Source organism: Balaenoptera physalus (assembly GCF_965194825.1).
Source record: "Balaenoptera physalus genome assembly, chromosome: 9".
Lineage (NCBI taxonomy): Eukaryota > Metazoa > Chordata > Mammalia > Artiodactyla > Balaenopteridae > Balaenoptera > Balaenoptera physalus.
The window spans coordinates 59,956,910-59,971,467 of NC_138888.1; the positions used below are offsets into that span (position 1 = coordinate 59,956,910).

At 36.5% G+C, this 14,558-nt stretch overlaps 1 protein-coding gene across 3 annotated transcripts in view; it reads left to right on the plus strand.

Moving 5' to 3' along the window:
• Positions 1–11,019, plus strand: part of FBXL4 (F-box and leucine rich repeat protein 4) — a 70,532-nt gene extending 59,513 nt beyond the window's left edge. For all 3 annotated transcript variants that reach the window (XM_082475229.1, XM_082475231.1, XM_082475230.1), the window contains exons 7-9: positions 1,987–2,058; positions 5,548–5,860; positions 10,471–11,019. In XM_082475229.1, the coding sequence (XP_082331355.1) occupies positions 1,987–2,058; positions 5,548–5,860; positions 10,471–10,634 (549 nt within the window). In that variant the 3' untranslated portion in view covers positions 10,635–11,019. The remainder of the gene's footprint in view (positions 1–1,986; positions 2,059–5,547; positions 5,861–10,470) is intronic.
• The last annotated feature ends 3,539 nt before the right edge of the window (positions 11,020–14,558 follow it).

The window sequence follows — 14,558 nt, forward strand, 5'->3', positions numbered from 1 at the left end:
CTATGTTAGTTCCTTTTTCAAGGTAGGAATGAAAAATGATAATTCTCTCTACTACTAAATGAATTTTTAATTCTCAATTTAATATGCAGACTGTGTAAGTTACTGTAAAATATCTGCCTGAATAAGTATAATAGGCCATGTATTCCTCTTCTACGACTTGAAATTCCTTCAGAATGCAACTACCCTTACATAGGTGTTTTCTAGATACATAATTATGAGAATATTAATTCAAAAGTGATCCATAATGTATAGTAAAGTTATGTAATTTTCAAGCATGTTTTTAAACCCTGAGTCATGATAAAGGTCACTTCTGAGAAAGTATGTGAATGGATGGAGGGATACACAAATAGAGTAGATAAGCAAAGAGGGCAAAATGTTAAGATTTGATAAATCTGAGTTGTGACCACATGGGTGTTTATTGTCTTGGACTCTATACTTGTCTGCATACTTGAGGTTCTTAATTGTAAGTAATTTAAAAATAAATGACCAAACAGTTTCCCTGAATCATGAATGAGGTATGTGTATATGTATTTTTTTTAATTTAAAATTTCTTATCCACAAGAATATATGGGATCCTCTCTAAAAATTCTCTACCATGTTCTGGATCTTGCTCTGGGAAAATCTTATAAAACAACCTTGTGATAAGATCTGGTACTTTAATAAAAACAAACCTAATGTCATTTTCCCATCAGTAAGTTAAAATAGCTAAGTATTATGGAGAATCTGAAACTTAACTTATCTTCATATACCTCTTCTGATGTCAACATTCTGAGAGCTACATGGCATTGTCTTATAAATGTTATAAGTTGTGTTGAAACTTAAGCATAAAATCAATATAAACTTTTTTTTTTTGCTTAAATTTTAAAAAATGCACAACAGTGAAACAATTAGTCTTAAGTCTAGTACCAATCTAGGGCCTATTATAACTATTATTATTTTATTTTTGCCCTAAGTTTATTTTAAATGAAGTACTTCGTTACTTTATTTTCTCTATAAGAATCTGAATAAATATTTTGTGTTGTCATTGGCACATTCCTCAATCCCTCCCCAACTGATAATTTTTTCGTTTCTGAACACTTGGAATAGATTAAACAGAGGCTGTATAATATCATCTTAATTTTGTTAAATATGATTTATTTAGCTCAGAGGTTTAGAAAGTTTGCCACATGTTTGAGTAGTTTTTTTTTTTTATTTATAAAAGGAAAAACTCGAGATCTGAATGCTTTGCATTGCTCGTTTTTAAATTTTTCATGGCAGGCATGTCATCAAGTGAAATTTTGACTGTTTAGAGATATTTCAGGAACCATGATTATGTAGCAGTCTTGGACACCTTTGGGTTTCTTTAGTGGTGAGACCGTTTCCATTGCACAGGACGGATGGGCTGAAATGGCAGAAACATGACTAGAAAGTGCACGTTTCAGTCAGCATGTCGCTAGTGACAGGTGCTCGATGGTTGTTGGGATTCTTGTCAACAAAGAGAATTCTTTGACATTAAAGTCACCGGCTCAATCCTGAGTTGGGGTGGCTATTGGCAGTTCCATCAGCCTGCAGCTGATCAGTGAATGTCAGAGCTGCCACCGTTCTACAGTTGTCACCAACCCTCGGTGCTCTTTTTTTTTTTTTTTGGAGGGAGGGAGGGATGGTTTAGCTTGTCTTGTTCAGTCTTCACCAGGCTTTCAAATTGCTTATGTTTGGAAAATGCACTGAGAGGTCATAGGGAATATAGGTGTCTTTAGGGCATGCAAAATCATGTACAGAGTGACGACTTACTACGTGGAGACGAGTAATGATTACCTTGACTCCAAGCCAATCAATGGTGTGAACACCTGGGGACTCATTAAATGGCATTTGTGGTGTTTGTAACAGAGGTTTTGAGCTCTATTTCAGGAAAAGCAGTGACAGCCTTTAATGTCTAATTGACCTCTTCTCTTTGTTTCACTTTCTTGTCCTTTCCTTATTTGCCTCTGATGTGGTTCCTGATGGCAGCAAACAGCCCTGCTCAGCGTTTTGAACTTCTGTTCAGAGCTTCAGCACCTCAGTTTAGGTAGTTGTGTCATGGTGAGTATTTGAAAATTCTTTATACTCAATTGCTGCTTCTCTTTTTCTTCCCATGGGTGACTTTTATCCTGACCCGACCCTCCGCACACCTGCCCACAGCTTTTCAGATTTATGCATAACTATGTGCACCCCACTTTAAAACATTTTTCTTAAGTGGGAGAATTTGTCTTTGAAGCATTGACATTATTTATATGTGAGAACAAGGAAAGAAGTATAGTGTGGTGCAAAGAGTGTGGTTCTACCTCAAGCCAGATGTTCTCTCAGACAAACTATTTAACTCTCTGGGCTTCTTTACAAAATAATATATCAATCATACCCAAATGCCAGTAGTCTGGTAAGTTTTTCACAAAGCTAATTTTAGTTTTTGAGTTCAGAGATTATTTTCTGGAAATGCTGATGATAGCAGATAGGTTTATTTTGTTTGTTTTACTGTCCTTACTGAGTAAGATGAAAAGATGGACACCAACCTATGTTGGAAACGTTACTGGTCTGTGAAATCCAAAAGCCTAGGGACTGTTGGAATAAATAATCTTGAAAGTCCTTTCAGATACAAAATTATAATTTATATGTCATTGGAAGAGTTCATGGGATGAATTAAATGTTTTTCAACTAAATTACATGATTAATAAGACTGACACTCAAGGGACAGTAGAACTCTGTGCGCGTGTGTGCACACGTGTGAGCCTGTGTGTGTGTGTGCATGCATGCACACTCACAGGAAATGCGTCTCCCAATATAACTGACTGTGGAGCGATCCATTCCTCTTTATTTTCTTACCTGCCCCACCCCATACCTAAAGCAGATTCAGGAGATCCTAAACCATTCCAGTTTTGCATCCACTTATTAGGAAGACCTGAATAAGCAGGATGGTTGCAAGATCAGAGAAGTTTTTAGGCCTTATTAAATCCCACGTATGGGCTCAGGCCCATCCCGGTCTCTGGAAACAATCTGAGAGCCCACTAACTCAGCATTAGGTTTCCCTTCTGGTCAACTTTTGACGTTAGTAAGCCATTTCATGGGCTTCTGTTGGGTCCTTCTAGTGGCTCTTCTGGATGGGCTCAGTGACACTCCATGGCACTTTCTGTGACAACACAGCAGCCAGTTACTGTCACTTGGACTTTGCTTATTGTTAGCCTGCCTTCTTTAGATTGGTAAGGACCCTGCTTTGACTTTGGCCAGAGGTACCTTATTCTGCCTGTTAATTACCTCCCCATAACCTAGAGCAGCATCCTCTAGAAAAGCAGGCCGCTAATCACAGACACTTTAGAGTTGGAATTATGTATGTTTATAGTTGGAATTAGGTGTAGTTGAAGTCAGCATTTTCCAAAGCTGACCTATGGAACATTAGTCCTAAAAGATATTCAAGTTAAAAAGTTGTGTATTGTAGGGGGAAAGAAGGGGGAATAGGAATTTTGGGTCTAAATTAGGAAACGATGCTCCTATATCCTCGCCCTGGAGTTTTCAATGGTATGTCCTACAATAAAGAAACAGTTTGCCTTTGCTTAAACCCGTGTTTGCCAACTTTACCTGACTAATGAACCCATTTTTTCATGTTACATCTATTATTATGTAATATGGTATGGGAAATGCTATTTTAGATAAATAGGCTATTTTTAAATTAAAGTATGTAGTTACCAGTATTGTTACAATTGATATTTATTCGCCAGAAAATGAAGTTTTAAGGACTTGACATTCAAAGTTCAGAAATACTGCTAATACTGCTGATACTGCTACTAACGTGGTGATTGAAACATTTCATACTTGTCACAGAAGTACTGTTCTTCACAGCAGATCTGGGTTCACCAGGACAGTAACACGCACAGCTCTTGGTTGATACTTTAATACCATGTTTATTTCAGTTTCTTTCCTGTCAGCTGACCAAAAGGCAGGATGATTCATTTGATATTTTATTTTTGACTATCAAAATAATAGCAATCAGAATCATGGGTTTTGGAAAGTTTTTAAATTGCTTCTTTCTAAAGAAGCTAATTGGCTGCACTAATGATCAAAGCTACAGTTTTGTGTTGTTCGGGTCCACTCACTTAAGAAGATAGTTGTATTTACCCAAATCTATTTCTCGTGGTCTTCTGCATGATTGTTCCTGAAGAACCTTAGAAATCATCACCACTGTATCTAATCTATCAGCTCTTTGGTTCTGACTCAAAATATAGCCTCCAACCTGTCCACTTCTCCAATGCCACTGCTTCACCTTAATCCAAGACCCGGCATCTCTCCTCTGCGCTAGTGCAGGCCTCTTCACTGGGCTTCCTCCTCCATTCATACCTACCTTAGACCATCCTCCAGAGTCCGGAGGGGTTTTTGTTTTAATGTGAATCATATTTGTTTCAAACCCTCCATTGATCTCCTTATAGTTAAAATAAAAATTCAAAGTCCTTCACGGCCTGATGGTTTGGCCCCTGCGTAGCTCTCTGGCTTCACAGCCTGCCCTCTCTCTCACTTCCCTTGGGCCGTGTACCCATCATATTTCTGTTCTTGAATGAGCCACGCTCATTCCCGGAGATCCCGGCAGCCACCCCTCCCTCCCTCAACCTCTGCCACTCTGATCACTCTCATGTCACCCTGTTTTATTGTTTTACTTATCACTCTCTGAATTTATTTTGCTCATTTATTTGTCTGTATGTCTTTCCAAGAAATATGAACACAGTCTTTTTTTTTTGATTCACTGTTGCTCCTAGTATCTGGAGTGATGCTGGTACATCGTAGATGAAAATATGAATAAACAAATGAACAAAAGGAAGTAATCATTGGAAATGTTTGCTGTTTTGTTTCCTTTGACTTCTGGTGATAATGCTGATACCTGATTATAACAAAATCAAATAAAACTCCTAAAAGAATCTGTTTAAAGAAACATTATTAAAACATTCAAAGCCCATGAACTGAAATGTTTAATTCTTGACTAGTGGAAGCTTATCCCACGATCATGAGGTAAATCATTGGACACCTCCAATAACTGACAGCAGCTAACTTATCACAATCTAAATTATTTTTCAGGTTTCATTTTCAGTCCCCAAATGCCTCATTTAACCCAAAACTAGTATCCTTATTAGTACCATCAGCATATTCACTTACTATTTTAGAGCCTAGCAAAGTGCATACCTTTATCAGGGAGATCTTACATATATCAAAGTAGCAACAGCACGGTCAAAATGGGAGGCATACAAGGACAATACATAATCCTCAGATTCTTTAAGAGGGACTGAGGATTTCAGACTGCTTTGGGATTTAATTCATGAATGTCCTCTGTCTGGAATTCTGTTAAATGGATTTTTGAGTAAGTGATTACTCTCGCTGTTTAACGAAACCGTGGCAGATCTGTGAGATGAGTGGGGAGATCTGTGTTAACAACGATGTGGGTATGTTTGCACAGAAGCAAACAACAGGAGATGATTAAGAATGCTTTAACATGCTCAAAACAGTTTTGTATTTCTGAGCATAATGTGGGAAAGATTGAAATTATTTGGTTTCCAGATTGAAGACTATGACGTGATAGCTAGCATGATAGGAGCCAAGTGTAAACAACTCCGGACTCTGGATCTGTGGCGATGTAAGAACATTACTGAGAACGGGATAGCAGAGCTGGCTTCTGGGTGTCCGCTTCTGGAGGAACTTGACCTCGGATGGTGCCCTACTCTGCAGAGCAGCACTGGCTGCTTTGCCAAACTGGCACGCCAGCTTCCAAACTTGCAGAAACTCTTTCTAACAGCTAACAGGTCTGTGTGTGACACAGACATTGAAGAACTAGCATGTAATTGTACCAGATTACGCCAACTGGACATATTAGGTAAGGATACAATCTGTAAATTTCTTGTAAAGCCTTGACATAAAAACTAACCTCAGACTTTTTATAGGGAGAAAAAAAATTCTTGGATACAATAAAAATGTTGTCCTGATAATTATAACTGTATTTAAGTAAAAGAGTGAGGGTAGTAACAGAATTTTATAGTTGAACCTATCAGAAAGCTCTAAATAACCATAATTCTTGGTCTAGTAAGAAGAGTGAGAATTTGTGTGAGCTGTGTTCTCCATTATTATTGACAGATAAGAAATTAATCCATTTGTATAATGAATTCAAGGCACACACACACACATATGGCTTCTTGATGTTAAATTCTTGATTAAGGAATATTGTGAAATTTCCATCCCTGATGATTCTAGTTTTTAGGAATAGTTCTACCCTAAGGCAGAGCTATTGAAAATCCTTCCCAGTGCTAGGATTCCTTGTGTCTTTTTTGCAATTTACAGCCAGAAACCCTGTGATATTTTGTTACTTCTGACATTGGCCAGAAGTGCTAGCAATGCCACGGTTATAATTGCCCACACAGTGGTGAACCCAAATAGCACTTGCACTGTGTTTCTAGTAATCTATTAATACTAATAGATTAGTCCTTGAAGTGCTAATTATATCCTTTCCTGTTTATTCAACATTCAACCAAAGGGAAACCTGAAGATTTTCAACACTTATGTTTGTAGTTTCAGTTAAAATCTCTCCACAGCCCAGGCTTATGGTACATTTGTAGATGTTGCTTATATAGTTGCATGTTACTTATTCAAGTTCCTTGTAGGCAGAAATTCTTGCTTAAAAATTTAGGAAGGGAAAATTAAGCATATGGGATTAACAGATACAAACTACTGTATATAAAATTGATAAGCAACAAGGATATATACACTGGAATTATATCAAGTATCTTATAATAACCTATAATGGAATATAATCTGCAAAAATTACTGAATCACTGTGCCATACACCTGAAACTAACACAATATTGTAAATCAACTGTACTTCAATAAAAATAAATAAAATTTTAAAAATCAATAAAAACAGTTGACTAAAAAAAAAACCTTAGGGAGAAATTCTTGCCTATTATATGCACACTTTAGTCTAGATACTTCATCTGTGTTATATTCTCCTTAATCTTCATAGCTCAGGAAGCTGGGTATCATTGTCTTTTCATAGATGAGGATACTGGAGCCAGCAGTTAATATGTGGCAGAGCAAGGGTTCACGTACAAGGGTTTTGTCTCCACAGTCAGTACTGTCTTTTCAAAACACCACACCACTTACCTTGCTTGTTTCTTTGCCTGCCTATCTACCTTCCCCCTTGAATTAGCCTAGACTTTTTAAAATAAGGTAATTATTTTGAAACGTTCAAGAAAAAGTCATGACTTCACAGGGACAATGAGGAAAGGCAGTCAAGGGCCTTTTAAAATGATCACTAATTGCGTCAGGCTTCACTTCAGAGGGTGGTGCCAGTGTTGTTTAAAATCTAGTTTACAATTCTCCCTCCAAAAAACCCTCAAATAAACCCAAAAAACATACACTAGAGATGGAGAGTAGCCAGTAGCTGAAAGAGATGCTACCAAAGAAGTCGGTAACACTGATCCCAAAACAAAAGCACCGTTGTGATGAACAGTGGGTTCAGTTGTCAGGTGGCCTAAGTTTGGTCTGTAAATGTATGAATTACTTGACAGAGACATAAAAGAAAAGCAGGTACGGAGTATAATGACTTCTTTTTGAAGACATTTGTGACTTTCATGAGCATAAGAGCAAGGCAGTATCATTATTTATTATGTCAAATCTAATTACCGATGCAAGATGACCGTCATGCGAATATATTGGAACATCTTATTTCAAATATAAAGAGCACAGTGAAAAGTAATATCACTAGTAGTCAATAATTAATATTGTTAACAACAACATGACTATGTGCTTTATACTGTTCTGAGCATATATTAACTGATTTAATCATCACAACAACCTTATGAGGTAGATATTATTATTAGCCACAGAGGAGGAAACGGGTGGAAATAGGTTAAGTGATTTGCCCAGGGCTCATAACTAGTAAGGAATCTGGACTTGAACCAGAGTCTATGCTTCTAACCACTGTGGTATATTTTCTTTACTTTTATTGTTGTTTTTTGGTTTCCTTTCATCGTTTAGTGTTAGAATCCTTATTTTTTTTTTTGAAAAAAAGGATTCTTAGTTAAACCATGCTGATATTCATTATTTTGTCATTTTGTGATTAGCACATATGAATGTTAAGTGGCATATCTTCGTCATACTTAACGTACTTATCGATCAGTACAAAGCTGAATAAGACACAGTCCCTGTCCTCAGGAGTTGAAAACCTAGCAAGAAAGAATAAAACAAGCATATATATAACTGTAGTGCAAGCCAGAAGCAAGTCCACTTTGATGGGGCTCAAAGAAAAGAGAGTATATATATGATCAGAGAAATAAGGAAAAGCCTAATTTAAAAGGCTAATAGATATTTGAAAGGTATCCTTAAAAAGTGAGCAGGAAATTGGGGGAGAAGGGCATTTTAGGCAGAATGAATAGCATGAAACAAAAGCAAAGGAGTTAAAAGTACAGAATATCTTTAGAGAATAGGCAGTCTAATTTGATCTAGAATGTTAGTATAATGGAGGGTATCATGGAGAGTTTTGAACACCAGGATGAGGCGTATGCACAAAATTAAACAAGAGCTTTTACTGGGTTTTAATTAAGGATATGAGTGATGTATTTAGAGCTGTGTTTTAGGAATACTTATCTGGAAATGAGTAGTAGGTGAATTGGAGAAGGAAGAAATCAAAATCAAAGAGATTAGCTTCAATAATCCATCTCACGAGGGTCTACACCAGGGTGATGGCGTTGGGCAGTTAACCACCATTCCTTCATTTTTTCATTCATTACACACTTATTGAGCATATACTGTGTTTGGCATTATTTTAAACACTGGAGATATTCAGTACCCTGAAGGAGCAAGCTGACTGAAAACAGAATTTTGTCCTAAGTGGATAACAAAACAACAGCACACAGTACCCTGGAAACATAGGACAGGTGACCCTAGCCCAGTTAAGTGTTCAATCTCTGACTTCCTTCCCTGGCATTCTCTTAGGCTTTAGGGACTCCTAATTTATCAGGAAACTCAGATTCTAATGACCAAGACTGGCAAATAGAAAAAAGTCACAGCCCTAGGTGAAAAGCTCCACAGAGCCAAATGGCTTAGGTGAGGTTCTCTGATCTTATATAACAGAAACCCCCTCAAGATAACTTAAGCATACGAAAAAGACGATTATTATGAAGATACAGGTGTCCATCTCAGATCCCATGGGTAGAAGCTGGGTATGGTCAGACCTCAGGAGAGACTGGAAAACCATCAAAAGGCGAGGAAGCTTTTTCTCATTTTCGTTCCTTCTCCTATCCTGCATACTCAGGCCCCTGTCCCTAACCCACACCCTCTGCCGCTGTACACTTACAGAGACGTTTGTGTCTGCTTCTCCCTTTGGTTTTGCTTTGTTCTTTTCTTGTCATGCTGGCCATCTCTGTTCCTCTGGGTACACATGGCTAAATATAGCAGCCCTGACCCGGTTTTCCATGTCTTTAGTTCAAGAGATCAAATGGGCACTGGAGGCTTTACTGAATCCCAATTCTAAATTCCCAGGAGAATCTGCATTGGTTTATCATGGGGCCATTCGCAGCCAGGGTAGCAGTATAGTTACAGCTTCTGGTAGAAGTATAGTTACTTCTTCCTTCTCATGGCGGGGAGGCGCGGAGAAAGGATTTCTCAGAGAAAAAGGCATAGACTTGTGTTTCAGAACCTTTAATCCCCATCCCAGGTATGTATATGTAATATGATTGTGATGATTTTTTTTCTCCCTAGAAAAGCTATAGTTACAACAGATGACATCTTAGAGCCTAGTGATATTTGGTACTTATTGAGTGCCTGCCATGCATCAGGTGCTTTACATAATTTATATGATTTATAACCCATCTGAATATCCCATAATCACTTCAGATTTAACATGGGCTAAATAGTACTCATCATCCATCATTTGTCTTCCAGTAATGCCATTTTATACCTACCACTTACTGTAAAACTTATCGAATTGTGTTGTAGTTATTTGCTTTCAACTCTAGTCGATGAGTTCTTTAAGGCAGACACGTGTCTTACTCATCTTTGTATCTCCAGTGCCTGAAACAGAAGTTTCTACAGGGTAGTTGCTCAGTAATTGCACTGCATGGAATTAGAGGTTGAATCATTAAGTATTGCTGCCTGATTTGACCCATGGGTTCAGGAAAATGAGATGTGCAAACAGTTTTGAACTGGGGTGAACAGAAATAGGAAAGTCTGGAGGAGCTGATTGGAAAGGGTAGGAGGTAGGACTGAAGATAGAATGGGTAGAGATTGACAAAATTCAGGTCCTAGATACCAATTTGGCTGGGAAATTTTATTTTTTTTTAACAGGACTATTTCAATATGAAGTCTTGTTTTAAGAAATGTTTTTAATTTGTAAAAGTCCATTTTAAGTGTATTTTAAAAAATAAAAAGGGACTTTTTATCAGGATATTATATAAATGTTATATAATATTTTGTTTGGTTTTTTTTAAACAGGAACAAGAATGGTAAGTCCAGCATCCTTAAGAAAACTCCTGGAATCTTGTAAAGATCTTTCCTTACTTGATGTGTCCTTCTGTTCACAGATTGATAATAGAGCTGTGCTAGAACTCAATGTGAGCTTTCCAAAAGTGTTTATAAAAAAGAGCTTTACTCAGTGACTTCATATATGTCTTATAATAAAATTAATGTGCTTTTGTAGGGTTTTGTTTTGGGGTTGGTTTTGTTTAGTTTTTATAATGGTGGGAATATCTTAAGACATTTGTGGATTTTAAAGAAAAATATGGAACTGTCCATTAAATCATTAAATCAGTGATGTAAACAAATGTTTTCATAGAATATTGTAAGCACTTTCTTTCAAGAATATATGAGTGGCTCATATTATTTTTGTCTTATGTTAATCAGTGATATTATGCTTTAGTCAATAACTACATGTTTAATAAAAGAGTAATATGGAAACATTTTAACTTATTTTGAAAGGAGCACTTTGAACAATAAAGTATCATGATATTTATGCAAAAATAAAGTGAATTTTTCACACCGCCATGTAAAGATGCCTTATTAATAATAAGCCTTATGATCTGGCCAGTATTTCGTTTGGTATGTACAAAATTGTCAGAGTTGGTTGGAGAAAGAATCTTACTTTTTATCTGTTAAGATTATTTTTTACATTGATATACTAATTCTTCAACTTGAAAGTTTTCAGTTTTTCCAATTTTCTTCTGATATATTTATCTATTTTACTACTGGATAATATCAGTAGTAAAATATGGGCATAATCAAGAACAAGAGGTAAACTATTAAACGAAATAGTTTTCCAACTGTTCAGCAGATACCTTAAAAATTTGCCAGAGGGAAAGGTTTAAGACTTCTGAATTATATGTGGATTTTATTTTATTTTTTTTCCTGTGCCCCAGCACCTTAAATAATTAGAAATCAGCAACAGTGGAGAAAACAAACAAACATTGTTTTGTTAAATAGTAAATTGATTTAGTTCTGCTGCTAAGAAAGTAGACAGAAAATATTTTGTGGAATGAAAAAGCAGGGCTGTTTCGAATAGCAAACTAATACTAAATATATAGTGTAACAAAATTTATTTTCCTGCACAGGGCGAAATGTTTATTTCCAATATCCACACATCCTAGAGTGATCCCATAGAACTCTGCTGTCCAATACAGCAGCCACTAGCCACATGTGGTTATTTTATTTAATTTTAGTTAACTTAAATTTAATTAAAAATTCCGTCCCTCAGTTGTACTAGCCACATTTCAAGTATTCGGTAGTTACCTGAAGCTAGTGGTTATCATATTGGACAGCACTACTCTAGAATTTCTTGCTATAAGATGTAGTCATTTAAGAAAAAGCATATTTAGTTTAAAAATTAGCACAGTTAATATATATCTCTAGGAAAGTTTTGAGGATACTCTCAATAGTACATATATGAAAGCATTTTACCACCAAAGTAAAGCTAGTGGATTTATACATACGGAAAATAGTAGACATTCAGTAAATAGTTACTGAATGAATAAGAATATATTATTGAATTAAACCATATGTCAAATTTTAAAATTATAAATGTTATAAATTAATAGTAGCACTGTGTTTATTCTTTTATAGAATATAAAGAATGTAATATGTGACATTTAAAATATTAAAATAGTAATCCAATCTCCTCCACGTAAGAAACCATTGTATGAGAGCTGCTGTCTTGTTGGTATGCCCCACAATGTCTTCTATTTGATGGCAGAAGCAAAGGGCCGTTGGAAAATGGCTTGGTTATCCTCTGTTATTAGCTTCACGCATTTGGATTTCCTTTTCACCCAGGAATGTATGTAAACATCTTAAATGTTTTATTCAGTGGACCTTTTAGGAGGATGAGGTTTATAATTGGACTACCAACTGGGTGAAGCAGTGCTTTTATCTTAAGCTAACAGCTGCCACTGAGTTAATGCTTACTTTGTGCCGGGCACCCTTTCCTGTGTTTTGCATTTACTAACTCACTTAGTCCTCTTAAAAACCCTGTAAAATAGATACCATTGCTTACTCTCATTTACAGATGAGGCAGAGAAAGATTGAAGAACTTACTCATGATCCCATGGCTGCTAGTGGCAGAGCCAGCAGCATACAGACTCAAGCCATCCAGCTTTAGAGACAGTGCATTCAATCCACGCTTTTAAAAGTGTCCAGGTAGTATCTGGTTCTAGAGCAGAGGTCAGCAAAAATTTTCTGTAGAGGGCCAGATAGTAAATATTTTAGGCTTTGTGGGCTAAGAGGCAAAATGGAGATTATTATGTAAGTACTTACGTAACTAAAGAGAAAATGAATTTCCACAAAATTTTTATTGACAGAATTCAAAACATAAGAATAATTGAGAACAGTTTTTTGCATTACAGTTCTACTAAGAAGAAGAAAGAAATACTTTGGGGGAGGATAACATTTCACTTAATTGGGATTTAATGTTAATATTTCCTGTCATCAAAATTGATTGTATGTATTCTTCTGTTAATGTTGATCTATAGTAAGATTTTACATATTTTGTTTTTGAAAATATCTTTCATACAGATAAGTATTGCCAAATACAATTAATCCACGAGAAAATGATTTTCATGGAGCATATTTATCACTTGGAAGGCATTGAAAGAATTCCATTAGGTTCTTTCTTCTCTTGATATTTTTCTTTTAGAATGTTATTACATTGCAGATTACTCACTTCCCGACTCACTTCCTGATTGAAGGTTAGGTGGAAGCTCCTCAATTGCATAATTGAATGGATTTTGACAAATGGGTGTTTCCTTTACACTTGCACTGAGGTCCAGAAAATGCTGCTGGACATATCCTTTGAGCTCAGAAAGTATATCTGCTGCCAATTCATGTGAGAATAGAGCTCCTGCTGCTTATCTTACCTTTGATAGCACAGGAAGTATATAAAGCAGCTTGACATGACTTCATGATTCAAACAGTGTTAGTTGTCATCAAAATTACTTTACTGTAGTCTGTTTCACATCTAAGCACTGTTTTGCTGGCTTCACCTCCAGAGCTTCTGATTCAGTAGAATTTGCATTTCTCATGGTAGTCAGGTGATGCTCATGCTGCTGGTCTGAGGGCCACCGTTTGAGAAGCACCGCCCTACAGCTCTCCTTGAGTCAGAAGCTTTTCCCTGAATCCCAGTGACTCCCACCTACAGTGGGAGGAGCTATTCTCACTGTTGTGCACTGTTTCAGTTTTTGGTTGCATTCATTACAAAACATTATCAAGGCTGCAACAGAAGCTAAATTACAAAGCCATTCAGTATTCTGTAATACTGGTTGAGTGCATTTCTTCTGTTTCAGAAAAATCTCAATATCAACTCTGATCTCAGAAACTCACAATAAAACTACCACTGCTTAGCCAACAGACTGTTGTGTGGGAGGACAAATCAGGATATTCAGCTTCTATATCTGATGAAAAAATAACAGGTGATGACGGTAAGATGCAGTTCACCATTGACACTGCTAGTTCAGTAACATAAGATTGAATCATACATATTCCACAGAGTACCTGCAGATGAATAATACAGTAAATAACCATAGGTTTTAAACATTGCATTTTCACAAACTTCGTAAATTTGACCAACTAAGCCCTTGTTTACCCCACACGTATTTTTACCACCACAAGCTGTAACACATCTTAGCAGATTCTACTTCAGGTTATACTGAACTCATGTTTTCTTAACTTCTTAGAAAATATTCTTGTCTGTAATTGTCCTATGCAGACGACTCATAGAAACCAACCCTTCAGTCACTTCAACGTTGGCATTGACTCATCAAATAAATCACAATAACCAGGCAGTATCGGTAACATCTTTTGACACATCAAGAGCCAAGGAGAACAACTCAGAATCATTTGCCTTGGTTTTTTATTGACTAATGATGTTGTTCTCAATGTTCTCGATTCTTTGAGCAACTGTTCTTGCCAAAAGGCTAATTTAATAGTCTTAAGCAAGTTTACTTTGGACACATTTCTTTAGCTGACGAATCAAAAACAATTTAATTAACTCACCATTGGTAAATGGCTTTCCTTGCTTGGCCAACAAATGAGCCACTCAG